At 61.9% G+C, this 25,136-nt stretch overlaps 2 protein-coding genes across 2 annotated transcripts; one reads left to right on the top strand and one right to left on the bottom strand.

Annotated features, from left to right (window-relative positions):
- Positions 1-1,236: 1,236 nt before the first annotated feature.
- Positions 1,237-7,587, bottom strand: LOC138733994 (transcription factor JunB-like). The gene is made up of 4 exons (XM_069881527.1): positions 7,521-7,587; positions 5,609-5,735; positions 4,961-5,299; positions 1,237-4,110 (listed from the first exon to the last, which is right to left on the bottom strand). Exons 1-4 carry the CDS (start codon positions 7,585-7,587, stop codon positions 3,372-3,374), a joined length of 1,272 nt encoding a protein of 423 aa, XP_069737628.1. The 3' UTR covers positions 1,237-3,371.
- Positions 5,686-25,136, top strand: LOC138733995 (non-receptor tyrosine-protein kinase TYK2-like; the record flags this gene model as incomplete). Its single annotated transcript, XM_069881528.1, has 19 exons — positions 5,686-5,728; positions 7,540-7,598; positions 7,728-7,940; positions 9,485-9,608; positions 12,016-12,160; positions 12,445-12,608; positions 13,411-13,795; positions 14,430-14,624; positions 16,063-16,220; positions 18,045-18,168; positions 18,283-18,475; positions 18,564-18,670; positions 20,162-20,338; positions 20,421-20,508; positions 20,624-20,751; positions 21,087-21,222; positions 22,081-22,232; positions 23,423-23,573; positions 24,109-25,136. Coding segments are annotated over exons 3-19 (3,642 nt in total), but the record flags the coding sequence as incomplete, so codon positions are not given.

The following is a 25,136-nucleotide window of genomic DNA, read 5'->3' on the forward strand; positions in this document are numbered from 1 at the left end:
CCCCCTCAGCCCCCCAATCCCCTCAGTCCCATAGAGCTCTGCCCTTAGCCCCCCCACCCCTAGAGCCCCTCAAATCCTCTCCAGCCCCATAGAGCCCCCCCCCAGCCCCCCAAATCCCCCCATAGAGCCCCCTCAGCCCATAGAGCCCCCCCCTCTCAGCCCCTCCAAAGCCCCCAGACCCATAGAGCCCCCCTCAGCCCCCCAAATCCCCCCACAGAACCCCCCCTCAGCCCCCCAATCCCCTCAGTCCCATAGAGCCTCTGCCCTTAGCCCCCCCACCCCTAGAGCCCCTCAAATCCTCCCCAGCCCCATAGAGCCCCCCTCAGCCCCCGAAATCCCCCCATAGAGCCCCCTCAGCCCATAGAGCCCCCCCTCTCAGCCCCTCCAAAGCCCCCAGGACCCATAGAGCCCCCCTCAGCCCCCCAGAGAGCCCCCCCCCAGCCCCACCAAAGCCCCCAGACCCATAGAGCCCCCCTCAGCCCCCCAAATGCCCCCAGAGAGCCCCCCTCAGCCCACAGAGCCTCCCCTCTCAGCCCCCACCAAAGCCCCCAGACCCATAGAGCCCCCCTCAGCCCCCCAAATCCCCCCAGAGAGCCCCCCCCAGCCCCTCGACCCATAGAGCCCCCCCTCAGCCCCCCAATCCCCTCAGTCCCATAGATCCTCCGCCCTTAGTCCCCCCCCCAGAGCCCCTCAAATCCTCCCCAGCCCCATAGAGCCCCCCTCAGCCCCCCAAATCCCCATACACAGCCCCCTCAGCCCCCTCCAATCCCCTCAGTCCCATACAGCCTCCGCCCTTAGCCCCCCCAAACCGCCCCCTCCTAGAGCCCCTCAAATCCTCCCCCCTCAGCCCCCCCCACCCCTCCAGCCCCATAGAGCCCCCCCTCAGCCCCCCACCCCATAGAACCTCCCCCCTCAGCCCCCCCCCCACCCCTACAGCCCCATAAAGCCTCCCTCAAGCCCCCCACATCCCCCCCATAGAGCCCCCCCCCCCGCCCCCCCTCCCGGAAGGGCCCTTCCCCCCCCCCCTTCCCCAAACCGGGAAGTTGGGTGGGGGGGAGGGGGAAGTTCCCGGAATGAGCGGCGCCTGCCCATATATGGGCATCACTACGTCATCAGCGGGGAAAGCCCCGGCCCCCCCCCCCTTCCGCTGCTGGAGGGGAGGGGGCAGCAGGGGGGTTCCCAGGGGAATGGGGGGGGGGGTGCAGAACCCACCCCCCCTCAGCACAATGAGACCAATTACCGCAATAATCATTAATTAAATACAAACATACAAAAATAAACAGCAACCACCCCCCCCGCCCCTTCACGGCTTCAGAAGGGGGGGGGGAACCCCAAAATCCCCACCCGGGGGGGGCTCAGCCCCTCCAAAAACGAGCTGGAATTCCCAGTTTGGGGAGGGGGGGGGGGGCCTGGGGGGTCCCGATCCTGCAGGGCCCCTCAGGTTGGTCCACTCTTGGGGGGGGGGGGGGGGGCCAGGCCCCCCTTTGCTCCCCCAAACTCATGGGTCCTTTTGGGGGTGCCCCCCCCCAGAAGCCCCGCGTCTGTGGGGGTCTCAGTAGGATCCATGCTGGGGGGGTCCGGGGGGGTCTCACTAGGATCCATATCGGGGGGTCCGGGGGGGTGTCCCAGCGGGATCCATATCGGGGGGGTCCGGGGGGGGTCCCGGCGGGATCCAGATCGGGGGGGTCCGTGGGGGTCCCGGCGGGATCCAGATCGGGGGGGTCTCATCAGGATCCATATCGGGGGGTCCGCGGAGGTCTCAGCGGGATCCAGATCGGGGGGTCCGCGGGGGTTGTCCCGGCGGGATCCAGATCGGGGGGGTCTCAGTGGGATCCATATCGGGGGGGTCCATGGGGGTGTCCCGGCGGGATCCATATCGGGGGGGTCCGCGGGGGTGTCCCGGCGGGATCCATATCGGGGGGGGTCTCATCAGGATCCGTATCAGGGGGTCCGCGGGGGTCTCATCAGGATCCGTATCAGGGGGTCCGCGGGGGTCTCAGCGGGATCCAGATCGGGGGGTCCGCGGGGGGGGTCTCAGCGGGATCCAGATCGGGGGGGTCCGCGGGGGGGTCTCAGCGGGATCCAGATCGGGGGGGTCCACGGGGGGGTCCCGGCGGGATCCAGATCGGGGGGTCCACGGGGGGGTCCCGGCGGGATCCAGATCGGGGGGTCCACGGGGGGTCCCGGCGGATCCAGATCGGGGGGTCCACGGGGGGGTCCCGGCGGGATCCAGATCGGGGGGTCCACGGGGGGGTCCCGGCGGGATCCAGATCGGGGGGGTCCACGGGGGGGTCCCGGCGGGATCCAGATCGGGGGGGTCCGGGGGGGGTGTCCCGGCGGGATCCAGATCGGGGGGGTCCGGGGGGGTCCCGGCGGGATCCAGATCGGGGGGGTCCGGGGGGGTCCCGGCGGGATCCAGATCGGGGGGGTCCGTGGGGGTCCCGGCGGGATCCAGATCGGGGGGGTCCATGGGGGGGTGTCCCAGCGGGATCCAGATCGGGGGGGTTCCATGGGGGGGTGTCCCAGCGGGATCCAGATCGGGGGGGTCCGTGGGGGTCCCGGCGGGATCCAGATCGGGGGGGTCCGTGGGGGGGTGTCCCAGCGGGATCCAGATCGGGGGGTTCCATGGGGGGGTGTCCCAGCGGGATCCAGATCGGGGGGGTCCGGGGGGGTCCCGGCGGGATCCAGATCGGGGGGGTCCGCGGGGGTCCCCGAGGGGAGGGGGGGGGGTCAGAGCCTGGGATGGGTTGGGGGGCTCGGGGGGGGGGGGTCAGAGCCCGAGGGGAAGGGTTGGGGGGGGTTCAGGGGGGGTCAGAGCCCCGTAGGGCTGGGTTGGGGTGCCGGGGAGGGGGTCGGGGGGGTCTGAGCCCTGCGGGGCTGGGTCGGGGTGCTGGGGGGGGGGGTGTCAGAGCCCCTCGGGGCTGGGTCGGGGTGCCGGGGGGGGGCTCGGTCAGGGGGGGTTCAGAGCCCCTCGGGGAGGGGGTAGCTGGGGCTAGGGATGGGTTGGGGTGCCGGGGGGGGGGACAGAGCCCCTCGGGGCTGGGTTGGGGTGCCGGGGGGGGGGTGGTCGGGGGGGTCAGACCCCGCGGGGCTGGGTTGGGGGCTCGGGGGGGGTCAGAGCCCCGCGTGGCTGGGGCGGGGTGCTGGGGCGGGGTGGGTCAGAGCCCCTCGGGGCTGGATCGGGGTGCCGGGGGGCTCGGTCAGGGGGGGTTCAGAGCCCCGCGGGGAGGGGGCAGCCGGGGCTAGGGATGGGCTGGGGTGCCGGGGGTGGGTCAGACCCCGCGGGGCTGGGTCGGGGTGCCGGGGGGAGGGGGTCGGGGGGGTCAGACCCCACGGGGCTGGGTCGGGGTGCCGGGGAGGGGGGGGCTCGGTCAGGGGGGGTTCAGAGCCCCTCGGGGCTGGGTCGGGGTGCCGGGGAGGGGGGGGGGCTCGGTCAGGGGGGGTTCAGAGCCCGCGGGGAGGGGGCAGCCGGAGCCCAGGTGCTGCCGCACGGAGCCCCGCAGCCGCCGCACCTGCGCCCGGAGCCCCGCGGCCGCCGCCGCCAGCGCCGCGTTCTGCGCCCGCAGCCCCCGCACCCGCTGCTCCAGCCGCGCGATCCGCTCCAGCTTCCGCCGCCGGCACCGGCTCGCCGCCAGCCGGTTCCGCAGCCGCCGCCGCTCCGCCTGCTCCCGCTCCGGGGACGGGGACGACGCCGCCGCCGCCGCCTCCGCCTCGGGGAGCCCCGAGAACCCCCCGAACGCCGCCGCCGCCTCCGGTAAAGCCACGTTGGGGGGGCCCGGCCGGTTCAGCTCGCCCAGAGCCTGCGCGAAGCTCCCTCCCGCGAAACCGTCGCGGTCGCCGGGGTAGAAGAAGCAGCCCGGGGCACCGGGGGCGACGCCGAAGCCGCCGCCGCCGCTGTCGGGGCGGGGAGGGGTTTCGGCCCCGGGAAAGGCTCCGCGGGGTGGGAGGGGAGCCCGTAGTCGGGTTCGGGGCGGCAGAAAGAGCCCGGGAAGGGCGCGGGGCGGTAGAACGGAGGCTCCATCGTGGCGCACATGCGGGCCGAGCGGAACCGGGAGGAACGGGAAGCGGCGAGAATCGAACCCGCGACCCTCCCACCTCCGGCCCGCGGCGCTTTATCCCCGAGCTGGGGGGGGGGGGGGGGGGGGGGGGGGAGGAGCGCGGAGCCCATTGGCTGCGGCCCAGAGGGACACGCCCCCTCCCAGCAGGCCCCGCCCCCTTAGGGAATCACCAGGGTGGGAAGGACCCACCGGATCGTGGAGTCCAACCATCCCCACCAATCACTAACCCGTGTCCCTCAGCACCTCGTCCACCCGGCCCTTCAACCCCTCCAGGGCAGGGGACTCAACCCCCTCCCTGTCCCAGGGCCCAGGGACCCTTTCCAGGAAAGATTCCATCCTGCTGTCCATGCGGAGCCTCCCCTGGTGGAGCTTGAGGCCGTTCCCTCTCGGCCTGGCCCCTGGCCCTGGGGAGAAGAGCCCCCGGGAGTCGAGGGGCCGAGGCCAGAGGGAGAAGAACCTCCCTGGCCCTGCTGGCCGCGCCGGGGCTGCTCCAAGCCCAGACGCCCTCGGCCTCCTTGGCCCCCTGGGCCCCCGCTGTCAATCAACGCCACTTCCCCGTGTGACCACGCCCCGCCCAGGCCCCGCCCCCTCGGTTTGAGGGGATTTGAGGGGATTTTGGGTCACTTCCCGTTGTCCCCCGCCTGGCCTCTCCCCCCCCCCCCCCCCCCCCCCGCGGAGAAACTGGGGCAGCCCCAAATGGAGGGGAAATAGCGGGGACCGGCCGCACTGGGGGCCACTGGGAGCACTGGGAGGGGGCGTAGCGGCAGCCTAAGAGGGCACTGGGAGCACTGGGGCTTGAGGGGGGGGCACTGAGAGCACCCAGGGGGCACCTACAGCGCTGCCCCCCCCCCCCCATCCCCCGCCGAGGCCCGGTTCTTGCCTCCCCTCCCCCCTCCGGTGACGCAACCGGAGTCGCCGGGTTCGTCGCTGGCGTCAGCGGAGACGGCGCCGCCAAAGCCGCCCGGGGGGGGGTTGGGGGGGGTGTGGGTGAGGTCTCCTCCCCGCCGCCCAGCCGGGAGCGGCCGCCGCCGCCGCGGGGTCGGGGGGTGACGCGGCCTCCATTGGGCGTGGGGAGGCCGGAAGTGGGCGCGGCCGCTCTGGGCGCCACTCTATGACCCCCGCTCAGCGCTGGAGGCTGCGGCGGAAGTGGGCGCGGCCGCTCTGGCCGCGCGGCTCGGTGCTCCTGGTGGGCTCCGTGGCGGAGGGGAGCGATGCATGCGGGGCGCTGCTCGTATGCGTAACTGGGGGGGGGGGAAACTGGGACACCCCCCAACCCCCTCGGGGCCCTATGACCCCCTAGGGCCCCCTCGCAGCCCTTGTGGCCCCCTGAAATCCAGCCCAAGCCCTCCAACCAAGCCGCGGAGCCGCGGCTCCGCCCCCGTGGGGGGAAAGCGGGCGGTGGGCGTGGCCTCGTCGTCCCCGCGCCAATGGGAAGAGGAGGTGGGCGTGGCCTCGCGGTCACAGACCAATGGGAAGCGTGGTAGGTGTGGCCTCGCGGTCACCGGACCAATGGGGAGCGGGGGGTGGGCGGGGCCTGGCGTTTCCCGCACCAATGGGAAGAGGAAGTGGGCGTGGCCTCGCGCGCCCAGAGCCAATGGCGTCGCTCGTCTCTGCGGGCCAATGGGGGGCGGCGGCTCTGGAGGCGCCGGGAGCGGCGGGGAGCGGGGCCGGTACGGGCTGGGGCGGGGGGGGAAGGGAGGGGGAAGGGAGGGGGGAGGGGGGGGTTGAGAGGGGGTTGGGATGTGGGGGGGCTGAGGGGGTTGGGATGTGGGGGGGGAGGTCAGGATGTGGGGGGTGGGGGGGCCTGACAGGGATGGGGGGGGTGGGGGGGGCCTGAGGGGTCGGGGTGTGTGGGGCTGGGAGGGTTTGGGGGGGTGTGTGGGGCCTGGGGGGGGATGTGTGGGGCTATGGGGGGTGTGTGGGGCTGGGGGGGATGTGTGGGGCTCAGAGGTGTCAGGATCTGTGGGGCTGAGGGGACGTGGGGGGTGTGGGGTGAGGATGTGTGGGGCGGGGGGGCCTGAGGGGTCGGGGGGTGTGGGGCTGGGAGGGTTGGGGGGGGATGTGTGGGGCTGGGGGGGGTGTGTGGGGCTATGGGGGGTGTGTGGAGCTGGGGGGGGTGTGTGGGGCTGGGGGTGTCAGGATCTGTGGGGCTGAGGGGATGTGGAGGGGGTGGGGTCAGGATGTGTGGGGCGGGGGGGCCTGAGGGGTCAGGGTGTGGGGGGCTGGGAGGGGTGGGGGGGTGTGTGGGGCTGGGGGTGTCAGGATCTGTGGGGCTGAGGGCGTGGGGGGTGTGGGGTGAGGATGTGGGGGGTGGGGGGGCCTGAGGGGTCGGGGGGTGTGGGGCTGGGAGGGTTGGGGGGTGTCAGGATCTATGGGGCTGGGGGGGCTGTGTGGGGCTCAGGGGTGTTGGGATGTGTGGGGCTGGATCCCATTTTCCCATCCCGCTCCCTTTGGATCCCGTTATCACATTCCCCTTTGCCCGGTGTGAAAATCCCTATCCCTTTGGATCCCCCTTTCCCCGATCCCTTTGGATCCCCCTTTCCCCAATCCCTTCGGATCCCCCTTTCCCGATCCCTTTGGATCCTTCTTCCAAATCCCTTCGGATCCCGCTTTCTTGCTCCCTTCGGGTCCTGCTTTCCCAATCCCTTTGGATCCCCCTTTCCCAGTCCCTTTGGATCCTTGTTCCCAATCCCTTTGGATCCCCCTTTCCCAGTGCCTTTGGATCCTTGTTCCCAATCCCTTTGGATCCCCCTTTCCCAATCCCTTTGGATCCCCCTTTCCCAGTCCCTTTGGATCCTTGTTCCCAATCCCTTCGGATCGCCCTTTCCCAATCCCTTTGGATTCCCTTTCCTGATCCCTTCGGATCCCCTTTCCCAGTCCCCTTGGCTCTTTCTTCCTGATCTCTTCAGATCCCCTTTCCCAATCCCTTTGGATCCCTCTTTCCTGCTCCCCTTGGATCCCCCTTTCCCAATCCCTTCGGATCCCCCTTTCCCAATCCCTTTGGATCCCCTTTCCTGATCCCTTCAGATCCCCTTTCCCAATCCCCTTGGATCTTTCTTCCCAATCCCCTTGGATCCCCCTTTCCCAATCCCTTTGGATCCCCTTTCCTGATCCCTTCAGATCCCCTTTCCCAATCCCCTTGGATCCCCTTTCCCAATCCCCTTGGATCCCCTTTCCCAATCTGTTTGGATCCCCTTTCCCAATCTGTTTGGATCCCTTTTCCCAATCCCTTTGGGTCCCCTTTCATGATCCCTTTGGGTCCCCTTTCCCGATCCCTCTTTCCCCATCCCCTTGGATCCTTCTTCCTGATCCCCTTTCCCAATCCCTTTGGATCCCTCTTTCCTGCTCCCCTTGGCTCCTTCTTCCCGATCCCTTTGGATCCTTCTTCCCAATCCCTTTGGATCCCTCTTCCCTCTCCCCGTTTGCTCCGAAGGAGGGAGCGATGCCGGGCGGGCATCTCACCCCGGAATCGCTTCCGCAGGTGATTCCCAACCCGTTCCCCCCGGATCGGCGCCGCGTTATGCTCCATCTCCCAGCGAGGTGCGTAGATCCCGCTTCAACACGGAGCCCTCCCAGTTCCTCGACTGGGATAAACTGGGATGCTCCGTGCTTTCCGAAGGCTGGGTTGAAAAATTCCTAGTTTTTTTTTTTGTTTGTTTTCCCTTCCAGGTGGGAAATTCCTGAGAGCCGTCGCCATGTCCCTGTGCCGGCGCGCGGTGAAAGGCGGCGAATCCGACGGGGAAGGCGGCCGCTTGGCCTCGAGCGGCGGCGTGAAGGTTCGGCTCCTCTGGAACGGCGCCGAGGAGCGGGAACGCTGCCGGATCTACGGGGACGGAGCCCTCAGCGCCGAGGAGATCTGCATCGACATCGCCCGCCGCCTCGGTGAGCGCCCACCGGATTCCCCGCATCCCCCGGGAATTCCCGCAGGAGGCCCGCTGGGAAAATCCCCATTTTCCCATCCCAATCCCTTTGTTTTCCGATCCCAATCCCCATTTGTGCCCCCTGGGAAAAGCTGAATCCCTTTGGATCCTGTTTTCAGATCCCAGTCCCTTTGTTTTCCGATCCCAATCCCCATTTGTGCCCCCTGGGACAAGCTGAATCCCTTTGGATCCTGTTTTCAGGTCCCAATCCCTTTGGTTTCAGATCCCAATCCCCATTTGTGCCCCCTGGGAAAAGTTGAATCCCTTTGGATCCTGTTTTCAGATCCCAGTCCCTTTGTTTTCCGATCCCAATCCCATTTGTGCCCCCTGGGACAAGCTGAATCCCTTTGGATCCTGTTTTCAGATCCCAGTCCCTTTGTTTTCCAATCCCAATCCCCATTTGTGCCCCCTGGGAAAAGCTGAATCCCTTTGGATCCTGTTTGCAGATCCCAATCCCTTTGGATCCTGATTCCCAATCCCCCTTTGCCCACTGGGAAAATCCAGATCCCTTTAGATCCCATTTTCTGATCCCAATCCCTTTGAATCCCATTTTCTGACCCTAATCCCTTTGGATCCTGTTTTTTGATCCCAATCCCTTTGAATCTCATTTTCTGATCCCAATCCCTTTGAATCCCATTTTCTGACCCTAATCCCTTTGGATCCTGTTTTCTGACCCTAATCCCTTTGGATCCTGTTTTCTGATCCTAATCCCTTTGGATCCCATTTTCTGATCCCAATCCCTTTGAATCCCATTTTCTGACCCTAATCCCTTTGGATCCCATTTTCTGATCCCAATTCCTTTGGATCCTGTATTACGATCCCAATCCTTATTTGCCCATTAAGAAAATCCCAGTCCCTTTGGATCCCATTTTCTGATCCCAATCCCTTTGGATCCTGTTTTCTGATCCCAATCCCTACTTGCCCATTAGGAAAATCCCAATCCCTTTGGATCTTGTTTTCTGATCCCAATCCATGTTTGTCTAATTGGAAATTCTCAATCCCTTTGGATCCTGTTTTCTGATCCCAATCCCCATTTGTCCAATGGGAAAATCCCAATCCCTTTAGATCCCGTTTTCTGATCCCAATCCCTTTGGATCCTGGTTCCCAATCCCCCTTTGCCCACTGGGAAGGTCCAGATCCCTTTGAATCCCGTTTTCTGATCCCAATCCCTTTGGATCCTGTTTTTGGGAGAAACTTTTCACCCTCCCCTCTGGCTGAACCCAGCAAATCGCTCTCCGGTCCCAATTCCCATGGGATTTCTCCCCTTCCTGCTCCCTCGCTGCTTCCCCGCTGGGATTTCCCTGGAATAAACCCACTCAGGATTCCCGCGGCGTTGTGGAGAGATGCTTGGGAAGGCTCCGAGTGGGAGCGAGGCCGTCTCCGTCTCCGGAGATTTTGGGATCGTGGTGGGATTGGGATAAACAGGCTGAAAAAAGGGGAATTTTCCCCTCTTGGCTGGGAATCTCTCCGGGTGGGATCGGCTCCTGGATGCTCTTCTCCCGGCAGGGATCTCCCCGCTCTGCTACAGCCTCTTCGCTCTCTACGACCCCCAGAGCCGCCTTTGGCTCCCACCCAACCACCAGTTCCGGATCGGGAAGGACACCGACCTCAACCTGCTCTTCCGCATGAGGTGAAGCCGCTTCCCGCTGCTCCTCTTCCTCACGGAGAAGAGAATAACTGGGAATAATGGGACTTGTCCTCTCCTGAGGGATCCGGAGAGGCTGGATGCATGGAGGGAGGGCAGGAAGGATCTAGAGAGGGTTCAGGGCAGGCTGGATCCATGGCTGGAGGGCAGGAAGGATCTAGAGAGGGATCAGGAGAGGCTGGATCCATGGCTGGAGGGCAGGAAGGATCTAGAGAGGGATCAGGAGAGGCTGGATCCATGGAGGGCGGGCAGGAAGGATCTAGAGAGGGATCAGGAGAGGCTGGATCCATGGATGGAGGGCAGGAAGGATCTAGAGAGGGATCAGGGCAGGCTGGATCCATGGCTGGAGGGCAGGAAGGATCTAGAGAGGGATCAGGCCAGGCTGGATCCATGGAGGGAGGGCAGGAAGGATCTAGAGAGGGATCAGGAGAGGCTGGATCCATGGATGGAGGGCAGGAAGGGTCTAGAGAGGGATCAGGCCAGGCTGGATCCATGGAGGGAGGGCAGGAAGGGTCTAGAGAGGGATCAGGAGAGGCTGGATCCATGGATGGAGGGCAGGAAGGATCTAGAGAGGGATCAGGAGAGGCTGGATCCATGGCTGGAGGGCAGGAAGGATCTAGAGAGGGATCAGGAGAGGCTGGATCCGTGGCTGGAGGGCAGGAAGGATCTAGAGAGGGATCAGGAGAGGCTGGATCCGTGGCTGGAGGGCAGGAAGGGTCTAGAGAGGGATCAGGCCAGGCTGGATCCATGGCTGGAGGGCAGGAAGGATCTAGAGAGGGATCGGGAGAGGCTGGGTCCATGGATGGAGGGCAGGAAGGATCTAGAGAGGGATCAGGAGAGGCTGGATCCATGGATGGAGGGCAGGAAGGATCTAGAGAGGGATCAGGAGAGGTTGGATCCATGGATGGAGGGCAGGAAGGATCTAGAGAGGGATCAGGAGAGGCTGGATCCATGGCTGGAGGGCAGGAGGGATCTAGAGAGGGATCAGGAGAGGCTGGATCCATGGCTGGAGGGCAGGAAGGATCTAGAGAGGGATCAGGCCAGGCTGGATCCATGGCTGGAGGGCAGGAAGGATCTAGAGAGGGATCAGGAGAGGCTGGGTCCATGGATGGAGGGCAGGAAGGGTCTAGAGAGGGATCAGGAGAGGCTGGATCCATGGCTGGAGGGCAGGAAGGATCTAGAGAGGGATCAGGAGAGGCTGGATCCATGGCTGGAGGGCAGGAAGGATCTAGAGAGGGATCAGGAGAGGCTGGATCCATGGATGGAGGGCAGGAAGGATCTAGAGAGGGATCAGGGCAGGCTGGATCCATGGCTGGAGGGCAGGAAGGATCTAGAGAGGGATCAGGAGAGGCTGGATCCATGGCTGGAGGGCAGGAAGGATCTAGAGAGGGATCAGGAGAGGCTGGATCCATGGCTGGAGGGCAGGAAGGGTCTAGAGAGGGATCAGGCCAGGCTGGATCCATGGAGGGAGGGCAGGAAGGGTCTAGAGAGGGATCAGGAGAGGCTGGATCCATGGCTGGAGGGCAGGAAGGATCTAGAGAGGGATCAGGAGAGGCTGGATCCGTGGCTGGAGGGCAGGAAGGATCTAGAGAGGGATCAGGAGAGGCTGGATCCGTGGCTGGAGGGCAGGAAGGGTCTAGAGAGGGATCAGGCCAGGCTGGATCCATGGCTGGAGGGCAGGAAGGATCTAGAGAGGGATCGGGAGAGGCTGGGTCCATGGATGGAGGGCAGGAAGGATCTAGAGAGGGATCAGGAGAGGCTGGATCCATGGATGGAGGGCAGGAAGGATCTAGAGAGGGATCAGGAGAGGTTGGATCCATGGATGGAGGGCAGGAAGGATCTAGAGAGGGATCAGGAGAGGCTGGATCCATGGCTGGAGGGCAGGAGGGATCTAGAGAGGGATCAGGAGAGGCTGGATCCATGGCTGGAGGGCAGGAAGGATCTAGAGAGGGATCAGGCCAGGCTGGATCCATGGCTGGAGGGCAGGAAGGATCTAGAGAGGGATCAGGAGAGGCTGGGTCCATGGATGGAGGGCAGGAAGGGTCTAGAGAGGGATCAGGAGAGGCTGGATCCATGGCTGGAGGGCAGGAAGGATCTAGAGAGGGATCAGGAGAGGCTGGATCCATGGCTGGAGGGCAGGAAGGATCTAGAGAGGGATCAGGAGAGGCTGGATCCATGGATGGAGGGCAGGAAGGATCTAGAGAGGGATCAGGGCAGGCTGGATCCATGGATGGAGGGCAGGAAGGATCTAGAGAGGGATCAGGGCAGGCTGGATCCATGGATGGAGGGCAGGAAGGATCTAGAGAGGGATCAGAGGGGAGAGGCAGGCAGGCCCTGCCGTTGGTGAAGCCGAGCTGGCTGCCTCCAATCTCTCCTCCCGTCCCTTCTCCAGGTTCTACTTCCGGAATTGGCACGGGATGAACGACAAGGAACCAGCCGTTTATCGCAACGCGCCCCGCCAGAACGATTCCGTGGAGGAGAAGACGCGAGGAGGAGCCGTGCTGGATAAAGCCTCCTTCGAGTACCTCTTCGAGCAGGTAACGACCCTTCCTGGAGACTCCTGGAATGGTGGAAACCTCAATGATCTTCTAGATGCAGCTGGATTCAGCTCAGCCGCGTTGCTGGGATCTGTTTTTCCATCTACAAGGGTTTTTTTAGAGGGCTGAGTTGTGTCCTTGGGAAGTTGTTGTCCTCCTTGGAGCCTCCTTGGGAGATCAGGAGCCGAACCGTGATCCCGTTGCACCTTCAGATAGAAAAAACCACCCTGGAAGCCAGCGCTGGGTTTCCACCTCCGCTTTAATTAACTTTCTCTCGTTAACAGGGGAAATACGAATTCATTAACGACGTTGCGTCTTTGAAAGACCTCCAGACCGAGCAGGAGATCCAAAGGTTCAAGAATGAAAGCTTGGGAATGGCCGTGCTCCACCTTTCCCACTTGGCCATCAGAAGAGGCGTCTCCTTGGAGGACGTGGCCAGGAAATACAGGTGAGGGCTCGGCCACGAGGCCGGAGGAGAAGGAGTTGAGGCTGAGGAGCTCCGCGTGAGCTGGTGATCATGGAATGATTGGGTTGGAAGGGACCTCAAAGCCCATCCTGGTCCAACCCCATGGGCAGGGAACACCTCCCGCTGGATCTGGTTGCTCCAAGCTCCATCCAACCTGGCCTTGAACCCCTCTGACCCACGTTTTATCTTGATGAGATGGTTTAAATGGTCATCCTGGTGCAGAAATGCTGTTGTTGGTCGAGTGGCTGCTCTTTGCTTTGCTGCTGGAGTCTCGTTTTAAGGTGAACACCTTCATTTTGGCCAAAAAAGTCGTGGTTTGAGGACCACGGTGACCTTGTGCCTCACCCGTTAAACGGGATGAATTCGTAGGATTATGGAATGGGTTGGAAGGGGACTCAAAGCCCATCCTGGTCCAACCCCATGGGCAGGGACGCTTCCGCTGGATCTGGTTGCTCCAAGCTCCGTCCAACCTGGCCTTGAACACCTTCAGGGATGGGGAAACCACAGGAACGTAAAACCATATAAAAGATAAAATTTACGTTGGAGGTGTCCAAGCCCAAGTCCGATGGAGCTTGGAGCAACCAGATCCAGTGGGAGGTGTCCCTGCCCATGGGGTTGGATCTAGAAGGCTTTGAGGTCCCTTCCAACCCAAACCATTCCACGTTTCCGTGTATTTCCGAAGGGTTTCTCACCCTCTTCCCTCCCCGTCACCCTCACTGGTGGCTCCTCTACCTCCGTGTAGACCTCGAGACCTTCCTGACCCCCTTTCCCTTCCCTCGTGCAGCTTCAAGGACTGCATCCCGCGTTCCTTCTACCGCCAGATCCAGCAGAACAACCACCTGACCAAGTTGCGCATGAAGAACGTCTTCAAGAAGTTCGTGCAGCGGTTCCAGCGGCACACGGTGAGCGCGGGGAAGCTGACGGCGCAGGACGTCATGTACAAGTACCTGGCCACCCTGGAGCACCTCGCTCCTCGCTTCGGCACCGAGCTCTTCCCGGTCCTTTCCTTGGACACCTCTTCCGAGGGGGAGAAGACGCAGCTCGACGTCAACGGGGGGTCTTCTCAACCGGACCAAAGCCGCGCCCTGCTCCCCAAGGAGCCACCGGTCACCCACGAAGTCCTCGTCACCGGGACGAGCGGGATCCAGTGGCGACCGGTGCCGGTAGAGGTAGGGTTGGTGCTTGTCCTCCCTCCTTCCAAGTGGGAAGAGCCGTTTCCATCCAAATCCCATCGTGCGTTGGTTCCTTGGCTTCCTGGTTTCTCCCTCGAGCACCTGAAGTTCCTTTCCAGCTCATCCCAGTTTGACCATTGAGTGGTTTGACCAAGGCATTGAGTGCACCCTTAGCGAGTTTGGGGGTGACACTGAGCTGGGTGGATCTGCTGGAGGGTTTGAGGTTCTCCAGAGGGATCTGAGCTGGTTGGATCCATGGGCTGAGACCAAGGGGATGAGGTTGGAGCAGGACCTTGGGGCACAACGACCCTGGGCAGCTCCAGCCTAGGAGGAGTCTGGCTGGAAAGGGCCTGGAGGAGAAGGACCTGGGGGGGTTGGTGGGACACGAGGATGTGGAGGCTCTGGAGCGAGTGCAGAGAAGAGCAACGAAGCTGGGGAGGGGGCTGGAGAAGAAGAGGAGCTGAGGGACATGGGTTAGTGGTTGGTGGGAATGGTTGGACTCATGATCTGGTGGATCCTTCCCAACCTGGTGATTCTCTGATTCTCTGACCAGCAGCCACCACATCCCGCTGGTGGCTTTCCAGTGGTCGGGAGGGCTGGAAGCGATTCCTTTGCGTCTCCGTCTCTGCAGAACAACGAGAACTTCTCCCCTCGCGGATATTTTGGGAGGAAGAGCCGGAACAAAGAGTTGGAAGCGAAGGGCTCGACTCAGCTGGTGGAACGTCACGAGCCCAGATGGGTCCATTTCTGCGATTTCCGGGAGATCACGCACATCGTCCTCAAGGATCGCGGGGTCTGCGTCCACCGGCAGGACAACAAGTGCCTGGTGAGTGGGATTTGGTCCCTTCCAACCGGCCTGGAGGACGTCGCTGCGTTCCGGAGCCTGGGAGCAGAGAAGGAGAAGGTTCTTCTCCAAGGTTGATGCCACCAAGTGAGGATTTGATGCTCTCCAACTTGAGGTGGCAGGGGGAGAGAAGGATAATCCCAAATCCAAGCTGGGTGGAGAGTGGGGAGCAGCCCTGAGGAGAAGGACTCGGGCTGCTGGAGGAGGAGAAGCTCCACATGGTCATGGAATCGTAGAATGGGTTGGATGGGATCTCAAAATCCATCCAATCCCAACACCTTCAACGGGATCAGGTTGCTCCAAGCTCCATCCAAAGCGGCTTTGATCTCCAGGTGTGGGGCAGCCACGACTTCTGGGGTTGGCAGAATCAAGGTCCTGCAGTGAGATCGGGGCAATCCGAGTCTCCGGGTTGGCCAGCCTGGAGAGGAGGAGGCTCCGGGGTGACCTTAGAGCAGCTTCCAGCATGGAAAGGGGCTCCAGGAAGGCTGGAGAGCAGGGATGGGCCAAGGGGAACGGTTTGGAGCTGAAAGAGAGGACACCGAGATGGGATCTTAGGGAGAAATTCTTCACAGTGAAGACCCTGGCCCAGGTCACCCCAAGAAGTGGTGGCTGCCCCATACCTGGAGGTGTTCAGGACCAGGCTGGATGAGGCTTGGAGCAACTGGATCCAGTGGAAGGGTTGGGACTTCATGGGCTTTGAGGTCCCTTTGACACGGTTTCTCCCAGCTTTCTGCTTTGGAAGCTGTCACCTCGGGCCTGGAGAGGCCGACGCTCTCCTGGGTGGAAAACTGGTTGTGTGGAGGGCCCAGAGAGTGGTGGGAGATGGAGTTAACTCCAGCTGGAGGCCAGTTCCACGCGGTGTCCCCAGGGCTCCGTGCTGGGTCCTGGTCAATGTCTTTATCCACGACCTGGATGGAGGCATCGAGGGCTCCCTGAGAGAGTTTGGGGGTGACACTGAGCCGGGTGGATCTGCTGGAGGGTTTGAGGTTCTCCAGAGGGCTCTGAGCTGGTTGGATCCATGGGCTGAGACCAAGGGGAGGAGGTTGGAGCAGGACCTTGGGGCACAACGACCCTGGGCAGCTCCAGCCTAGGAGGAGTCTGGCTGGAAAGGGCCTGGAGGAGAAGGACCTGGGGGGGTTGGTGGGACACGAGGATGTGGAGGCTCTGGAGCGAGTGCAGAGAAGAGCAACGAAGCTGGGGAGGGGGCTGGAGAAGAAGAGGAGCGGCTGAGAGAGCTGGGGGGGTTCAGCCTGGAGAAGAGGAGCCTGAGGGGAGACCTCCTTGCTCTTTCCCTGCAAGGAGCTGGTGGAGAGGAGGGAGCTGGGCTCTTCTCCCCAGGGCCAGGGGCCAGGCCGAGAGGGAACGGCCTCAAGCTCTTCTCTGGTTCTCGGATTCCATCGTGTGGTTCTCCTGCTCGCAGGAGGTCACTCTCCCCTCAGCGGAGGCCGCGCTCGCCCTGGTCTCGCTCCTAGACGGGTATTTCCGCCTGACGGCCGATTCCAGCCATTACCTGTGTCACGAGGTGGCACCTCCGCGGCTCCTCATGAGCATCCTCAACGGCATCCACGGGCCCATGCAGTGAGTAGGGGGGGCCTGGTGGCCTGGGGGGGCTTTTCCGAGGTCAGATCCCGTTCTCCAAGCGTTCCCAAGGATGGATCCCGTCCTGGAAGGCTTTTCTGAGACCACATCACGTCCTTGGAGGCTTCTCCAAAGCCGTATCCCATCCCTGAGGGCTTCTCCAAGGACGTATCCTCCTCCTTGAGGGGTTCTCCAAAGCCATATCCCATCCTTGAGGGCTTCTCCAAGGACGTATCCTACTCCTTGAGGGCTTCTCCAAAGCCATATCCCATCCTTGAGGGCTTCTCCAAGGATGTATCCTATTCCTTGAGGGCTTCTCCAAAGCCATATCCCATCCTTGAGGGCTTCTCCAAGGATGTATCCTCCTCCTTGAGGGCTTCTCCAAGGATGTATCCTCCTCCTTGAGGGCTTCTCCAAGGATGTATCCCATCCTTGAGGGCTTCTCCAAGGACGTATCCTCCTCCTTGAGGGCTTCTCCAAGGATGTATCCTCCTCCTTGAGGGCTTCTCCAAGGATGTATCCTCCTCCTTGAGGGCTTCTCCAAGGATGTATCCTAATCCTTGAGGGCTTCTCCAAGGACGTATCCTCCTCCTTGAGGGCTTCTCCAAGGACGTATCCTCCTCCTTGAGGACTTCTCCAAAGCCATATCCCATCCTTGAGGGCTTCTCCAAGAATGTATCCTCCTCCTTGAGGGCTTCTCCAAGGATGTATCCCATCCTTGAGGGCTTCTCCAAGGACGTATCCTCCTCCTTGAGGGCTTCTCCAAGGACGTATCCTCCTCCTTGAGGGCTTCTCCAAGGATGTATCCTCCTCCTTGAGGGCTTCTCCAAGGACGTATCCTACTCCTTGAGGGCTTCTCCAAGGATGTATCCCATCCTTGAGGGCTTCTCCAAGGACGTATCCTCCTCCTTGAGGGCTTCTCCAAGGACGTATCCTACTCCTTGAGGGCTTCTCCAAGGATGTATCCCATCCTTGAGGGCTTCTCCAAGGTTGTATCCTACTCCTTGAGGGCTTCTCCAAGGATGTATCCTCCTCCTTGAGGGCTTCTCCAAGGACGTATCCTCCTCCTTGAGGGCTTCTCCAAAGCCATATCCCATCCTTGAGGGCTTCTCCAAGGACGTATCCTCCTCCTTGAGGGCTTCTCCAAAGCCATATCCCATCCTTGAGGGCTTCTCCAAGGATGTATCCTCCTCCTTGAGGGCTTCTCCAAGGACGTATCCTACTCCTTGAGGGCTTCTTCAAAGCCATATCCCATCCTTGAGGGCTTCTCCAAGGATGTATCCTCCTCCTTGAGGGCTTCTCCAAGGATGTATCCTCCTCCTTGAGGGCTTCTCCAAGGATGTATCCTCCTCCTTGAGGGCTTCTCCAAGGATGTATCCTCCTCCTTGAGGGCTTCTCCAAGGATGTATCCTCCTCCTTGAGGGCTTCTCCAAGGACGTATCCTACTCCTTGAGGGCTTCTCCAAAGCTGTATCCCATCCTTGAGGGCTTCTCCAAGGACGTATCCTCCTCCTTGAGGGCTTCTCCAAGGTTGTATCCATGCCTGGGGTTTTTTCAAGCATCCTCCAAGGTTTTCTGAGGATGTACTCCATCCTTGAGGTTGTATCCCAAGGACATGTCCCCTCCTTGAGGGCTTTCCCAAAGACATGTCCCCTCCTTGAGGTCCTTCCTAAGGACGTGTCCCATCCCTGAGGGCTTTCCCAAGGACGTCTCTCATCCTCGAGGTCTTTCCCAAGGACGTGTCCCCTCCTTGAGGTCTTTCCCAAGAACGTGTCCCATCTTTGAGGGCTCTTCCAAAGCCGTGTCCCTTTTCTCCTGCCACCAGGGAGGAGTTTGTGTTCTCCAAGCTGCGCCGGGAGCAGCAGGAGGAAGGTCTCTATCTCCTCCGCTGGAGCATCCTTGACTTTGACAGGATGATCCTCTCCGTGGTGAAGAGGAACCCGCAGCAGGTAGGCCACCCAATTCCCAGGAACATCCATCTCCCTGCATCCCGTCAGCCACGAGCTGCTCGCTCTCTGGATTCTTGGACGCCGCCATGTCCACCACGATGTTGTCCTTCTCAGGCTTCCAGTGTCCAACCAGCCCTCAAGTTCAGGCAATTCCGGATCCAAAAGAAAGGCAATTGCTTCATCCTGGAAGGGTGGGATCGGGAATTTCCCACTCTGCGGGAGCTCCTGGATGTCCTCAAGGGCTGCACCCTCAGATCTGGTGACGAGAGCTTCACGGTGAAGAGGTGTTGCCCACCCAAGCCGGGAGGTACGAGAATGGATGAGGGTTCCCACCATCGTTCCGTGCATCCCGCGTTTTCCGAGACTCAGCGTCCGCCTGTTCCCTCCTCCCGCAGAGATCTCGGACCTGCTGATCACGTGGAAGGTGAAGGAGAACGCGAAGCAGATCCTTAACCTGACCCAGCTCAGCTTCCACCAGATCCGCAAGAACGAGATCACTCAGGTTGGGGCCTTGGCCTTCCCGGGATTTTCCAGCGGGATGGGGATCGGTGGAGCCGCTCTTGAGCTTGAGGGGATGGTGGCACCACCGGGGCAAGGAGAAGAGGGATGGGCTTGGCTTGGTGCTTTATTCCCGAGGGAAAGAGGGAAAAGAACCGCGGGATCATGGAATCGTTGAGGTTGGAGACGACCTCCAAGCTCCTCCAGTCTGGCCCCACCAAACCGTGTCCCCACGTGCCCCTCTGGTCCTTTGTGGTGAGACCTTCCTTGAAGCTCCACGTCCGGCTCTGGACTCATGGAAGTGTTGAAGCTGGTCCAGAGGAGGCCACGGAGAGATCCGGAGGTGGAGCAGCTCCACGCAAGGACAGTCGGAGAAGAGAAGGCTCGGGGGATTTGGCAGGTCCTGCCCTCTCTGACCAAGGGACTCGCCTGCTGGATGAGGGAAAGGCTGGGATGGAGTCTGCTTGGACTTCAGAAAAGCCTTGGACATGGTTTCTCCCAGCATTTTGCTTCGGAAACTGTCCGTCTTGGGCCTGGAGAGGCCAACGCTCTCCTGGGTGGGAAACTGGTTGTGTGGAGGGCCCAGAGAGTGGTGGGAGATGGAGTTAACTCCAGCTGGAGGCCAGTTCCACGCGGTGTCCCCAGGGCTCAGCGCTGGGTCCTGGTCAATGTCTTTATCCACGACCTGGATGGAGGCATCGAGGGCTCCCTGAGAGAGTTTGGGGGTGACACTGAGCCGGGTGGATCTGCTGGAGGGTTTGAGGTTCTCCAGAGGGCTCTGAGCTGGTTGGATCCATGGGCTGAGACCAAGGGGATGAGGTTGGAGCAGGACCTTGGGGCACAACGACCCTGGGCAGCTCCAGCCTAGGAGGAGTCTGGCTGGAAAGGGCCTGGAGGAGAAGGACCTGGGGGGGTTGGTGGGACACGAGGATGTGGAGGCTCTGGAGCGAGTGCAGAGAAGAGCAACGAAGCCGGGGAGGGGGCTGGAGAAGAAGAGGAGCGGCTGAGAGAGCTGGGGGGGTTCAGCCTGGAGAAGAGGAGCCTGAGGGGAGACCTCCTTGCTCTTTCCCTGCAAGGAGCTGGTGGAGAGGAGGGAGCTGGGCTCTTCTCCCCAGGGCCAGGGGCCAGGCCGAGAGGGAACGGCCTCAAGCTCCACCAGGGGAGGCTCCGCATGGGACATCAAGAACTTCTTCATGGAAAGGGTCATTGGTCACTGGGACAGGGAGGGGGTTGAGTCCCCTGCCCTGGAGGGGTTGAAGGGCCGGGTGGACGAGGTGCTGAGGGACATGGATTGATGGGAACGGTTGGACTCCATGATCCGGTGGGTCCTTCCCAACGTGGTCCAGAGGGAACATCACTTGGGACCAGCCCCTGGGCCGAGAGAGCTGGGCAGGAGGTGGTTCCTCCACCCCATGGGCGGTCGCTTGCGTGGAAGGTGGAGAATTCCACCTCCACGCGTGATCCCAGGGGATCCCGTTCCCACCTCTGTCCCCAGCGAGCCCACCTGGGCCACGGCACCCGCACCAACATCTACGACGGAGTCTTGAGCGTCTGCGGAGCCTCCGGAGCCGACGACGAAGCCGAGTATTTCTCCACCGAACCCAACAACAACAGCCGGGAGATGCACGTGGTCCTCAAAGTCTTGGATCCCAGCCACCGGGACATCGCCCTGGTGAGATTCCTCTTGGAGAGACACCTCCAAGTTGCTCTCCTGGTCTTCCAGTCTCCGCGATCCTGCTTTTTTTTTTCCGTAGGCGTTCTTCGAGACGGCCAGCTTGATGAGCCAAGTGTCCCACGTCCACTTGGCTTTCGTGCACGGAGTCTGCGTCCGAGGCTCCGAGAGTGAGCGCCGGGCTCTTCCCACCACCCTTCCCGCTTCCCGATCTCTTTCCCTCGGCCGTTCCCGACTCCCTCGGAGCCGGAGGGAAGGGAAAACCATCTCCGTCTTCTTGCCTAGACATCATGGTGGAGGAGTTTGTGGAACACGGACCTCTGGACGTGCTGCTCCGCAAGGAGAAAGGCCGCATCGGCGTTGGCTGGAAGATCACGGTGGCCAAGCAGTTGGCCAGCGCCTTGAGCTACCTGGTAATGGGATTGGGAGCTGGGATTTTCCTGGATGCGGAGCCCATTCCGAGTCCCTTTTGACCCGGAGTCTTGCCGGGAAGGATCTATCCCGTTTCTCTTGGGATAAAGGAGGGGTTTAGGGTGGATTCGCCCTCCTTGTGCTTCCCCAAACCCGTCCTTGGAGGAACTGGGATGGCATCCGAGAACTTCCAACGCTGGGCGAGCACCGAGGATCTTGATCCCGGCTCCGGGGCTTCGCTTTGGGACCCCGGGAGCTGGGAAAGTTTGGAATGGGGTCAGGTTGGATCCGCGGGCTGGAGCTGCTCCAAGATTTCCTCGATCCCTTCTTCCCGTAGGAGGATAAAAACCTCGTGCACGGCAACGTGTGCGCCAAGAACATCTTGCTGGCCCGGAAAGGCTTGGAAGAAGGATCCGTGCCTTTCGTCAAGCTCAGCGATCCCGGAGTCAGCTTCACGGTTCTCTCTCGGGAAGGTACAAGGGCTCTCTCGGCTCCAGAACCTGCCTGGGGGCTCAAAATCCTGGTGCTTTTTTCTTCCCTGCCTTTCAGAGCATAATTTTAGGGATTATATGGGATTTGGCATAGGACCCTGCCCTCCATCCATGGATCCAGCCTCTCCCGATCCCTCTCTAGATCCTTCCTGCCCTCCATCCATGGATCCAGCATCTCCTGATCCCTCTCTAGATCCTTCCTGCCCTCCAGCCATGGATCCAGCCTGGCCTGATCCCTCTCTAGATCCTTCCTGCCCTCCATCCATGGATCCAGCCTGGCCTGATCCCTCTCTAGATCCTTCCTGCCCTCCATCCATGGATCCAGCCTCTCCTGATCCCTCTCTAGATCCTTCCTGCCCTCCAGCCATGGATCCAGCCTCTCCCGATCCCTCTCTAGATCCTTCCTGCCCTCCATCCATGGATCCAGCCTGGCCTGATCCCTCTCTAGATCCTTCCAGCCCTCCATCCATGGATCCAGCCTCTCCCGATCCCTCTCTAGATCCTTCCTGCCCTCCATCCATGGATCCAGCCTGGCCTGATCCCTCTCTAGATCCTTCCTGCCCTCCATCCATGGATCCAGCCTGTCCTGATCCCTCTCTAGATCCTTCCTGCCCTCCATCCATGGATCCAGCCTCTCCTGATCCCTCTCTAGATCCTTCCTGCCCTCCATCCATGGATCCAGCCTCTCCTGATCCCTCTCTAGATCCTTCCTGCCCCCCATCCATGGATCCAGCCTGCCCTGATCCCTCTCTAGCTCCTTCCAGCCCTCCCTCCATGGATCCAGCTCCGTGTCCGTGGGATCTCTGGCTGTGTCCTCCCGTTGTTTCCTCTCTCCCCCAGAGCGGGTGGAGCGGATCCCCTGGATCGCTCCGGAATGCGTCCAGGCCGTGGGGAGCCTGAGCCCGGCTGCGGATAAGTGGAGCTTCGGCACCACCCTGCTGGAGATCTGCTTCGACGCCGACGTCCCGCTCACCCAGCGCACGCCCTCCGAGGTCAGTGTCCTTCCTTATCCCGCTCCGGATGGATCCCATCCCGCTCCGTCTCCACCCCAGGGATGGATTCAGGCCTCGCTCCAGCCCTGCTCCGCTCCAGGATGGATCCAGTCCCGCTCCGACCCCGTTCCGATCTCATCCCATGCTGGGGTGGATCCAGCCCTGCTCCATCCTTACTCTGGGATGGATCCAGCCCTGCTCCGTCCTTGCTCTGGGATGGATCCAGCCCTGCTCCATCCTTACTCTGGGATGGATCCAGCCCTGCTCCATCCTTACTCTGGGATGGATCCAGCCCTGCTCCATCCTTACTCTGGGGTGGATCCAGCCCTGCTCCATCCTTGCTCTGGGATGGATCCAGCCCTGCTCCATCCTTGCTCTGGGATGGATCCAGTCCTGCTCCATCCTTGCTCCGGATGGATCCTTCCCTGCTCCATCCTTGCTCTGGGATGGATCCAGTCCTGCTCCATCCTTGCTCCGGGATGGATCCTTCCCTGCTCCATCCTTGCTCCGGGATGGATCCAGCCCTGCTCCATCCTTGCTCTGGGATGGATCCATCCCTGCTCCATCCTTACTCTGGGATGGATCCAGCCCTGCTCCATCCTTGCTCTGGGGTGGATCCAGCCCTGCTCCATCCTTACTCTGGGATGGATCCAGCCCTGCTCCATCCTTACTCTGGGATGGATCCAGCCCTGCTCCATCCTTGTTCTGGGATGGATCCAGCCCTGCTCCATCCTTGCTCTGGGATGGATCCATCCCTGCTCCATCCTTGCTCTGGGGTGGATCCAGCCCTGCTCCATCCTTGCTCTGGGATGGATCCATCCCTGCTCCATCCTTACTCTGGGATGGATCCATCTCTGCTCCGTCCCTGCTCTGGGATGGATCCAGCCCTGCTCCATCCCCATTCCAGGATGGATCCAGCCCTGCTCCATCCTTGCTCTGGGATGGATCCAGCCCTGCTCCATCCCTGCTCCAGGATGGATCCATCCCTGCTCCATCCCCATTGTGGGAAGGATCCATCCCTGCTCCATCCCTGCTCCAGGATGGATCCAGCCCTGCTCCATCCCCATTGTGGGAAGGATCCTTCCCTGCTCCATCCCCATTCCAGGATGGATCCAGCCCCTCTCCGGGATGGATCCAGCCGTGCTCTGGGCTGGATCTCTCCGTGCTGGAGCTGCGTTTCCCATTCCCAGAAGGAACGTTTCTACGAGAAGCGGCACCGGCTGCCGGAGCCGTCGTGCCGGGAGCTGGCGGCCCTGGTCTCGCGGTGCCTCTCGTACCCGCCCGGCGAGAGACCCTCCTTCCGAACCATCCTCAGGGACCTCACGCAGCTCCAGCCGCACGGTGAGATCCCAGGGATCCAGCGGGGATCCAGTGGGGATCCGGGATCCAGTGGGGTTGGGGGGGGAGGTGCTTTGGAGCTGGGCCGGGGCGGGGGAAGGGGTTAAAAAGTGAGAAAATAGGTCAGGGAAAGGTTTAAAAGGGGGAAAAAAGGTGGAAAAGGGTTTAAAAGAAGGTTTGGAGAAGGAAAAAGGGGGGAAGAGGAAGGGGAAAAGGGGGAAAGAGGAGGGGGAAAAGGGGGGAAGAGGAAGGGGAAAAATGGGGGAAAGAGGACGGGGAAAAGGGGGGAAGAGGAAGGGGAAAAGGGGGGAAGAGGAAGGGGAAAAGGGAGAAAGAGGGGGGAAAAAGGGGGAAAGAGAAGGGGGAAAAGGGGGAAGGAGGAGGGGGAAAAGGAGGAAGGAGGAGGGGGAAAAGGGGGGAAGGAGGAGGGGGAAAAGGGAAAGAGGAAGGGGAAAAGGGGAAGTAGGAAGGAGAAAAGGGGGGAAGAGGAGGGGAAGGGGGCCCGGGCGTGGCTGGATCCCCCCCGCTGCCCTTGCAGCCCTGGTGGACGTGAGCGCGGTGCAGCCCGAGTCCCCGGCGTCCGACCCGACCGTCTTCCAGAAGCGCTACCTGAAAAAGATCCGGGAGCTGGGGGAGGTGAGCACAGCCCGCTGCCCCCAGCTCCTCCTTCCTTCCTCCTCCTTCCTTCCTTCCTTCCTCCTCCCTTTTTCCTTCCTTCCTCCTCCCTTTTTCCTTCCTTCCTCCTCCCTCTTTCCTTCCTCCTCCTTCCTTCCTCCCTTCTCCTCCTTCCTTCCTCCCTTCTCCTCCTTCCTTCCTCCCTTCTCCTCCTTCCTTCCTCCCTTCTCCTCCTTCCTTCCTCCCTTCTCCTCCTTCCTTCCTCCCTTCTCCTTCTTTCTTTCTCCCTTCTCCTTCTTTCTTTCTCCCTTCTCCTTCTTTCTTCCTTCCTCCCTTCTCCTCCTTCCTCCCTTCTCCTCCTTCCTTCCTCCTCCCTCCTTCCTTCCTCCTCCCTCCTTCCTTCTTCCTCCCTCCTTCCTCCCTTCTCCTTCTTTTCTCCTCCCTCTTCCTCCTCCCTCCCTGCCTCTTTCTTCCTCCTTCCTTCCCTCTCCTTCTTTCCTGCCTCCTCCTCCCTCCTCCCTTCCTTCCCTCCTCCTTCCTTCCCTCCTCCTTCCTCCCTCCTCCTTCCTCCCTCCTCCTTCCTCCCTCCTCCTTCCTCCCTCCTCCTTCCTCCCTCCTCCTTCCTCCTTCCTCCCTCCTCCTTCCTCCCTCCTCCTTCCTCCCTCTCCCTCCTCCCTCCTTCCTCCCTCCTCCTTCCCTCCTTCCTCTTCCCTCCTTCCTCCTCCCTCCTTCCTTCCCTCCTCCTTCCTTCCCTCCTCCTTCCTTCCCTCCTCCTTCCTTCCCTCCTCCTTCCTTCCTCCCTCCCTCCCTTTCTTCCTCCTTCCTCCCTCCTCCTTCCTCCCTCCCATTTCCCTTCCCATTCCCCAATTCCTCCTCTATCTCAGCTCCTTCCCGGTGCGGGGAAGCTGGGATCTGCCTTTTCCTCCTTCCTTTCCTCCTCCCTCCTTCCTC

The sequence above is a fragment of the Phaenicophaeus curvirostris genome, unplaced genomic scaffold, assembly GCF_032191515.1.
Source record: "Phaenicophaeus curvirostris isolate KB17595 unplaced genomic scaffold, BPBGC_Pcur_1.0 scaffold_51, whole genome shotgun sequence".
Lineage (NCBI taxonomy): Eukaryota > Metazoa > Chordata > Aves > Cuculiformes > Cuculidae > Phaenicophaeus > Phaenicophaeus curvirostris.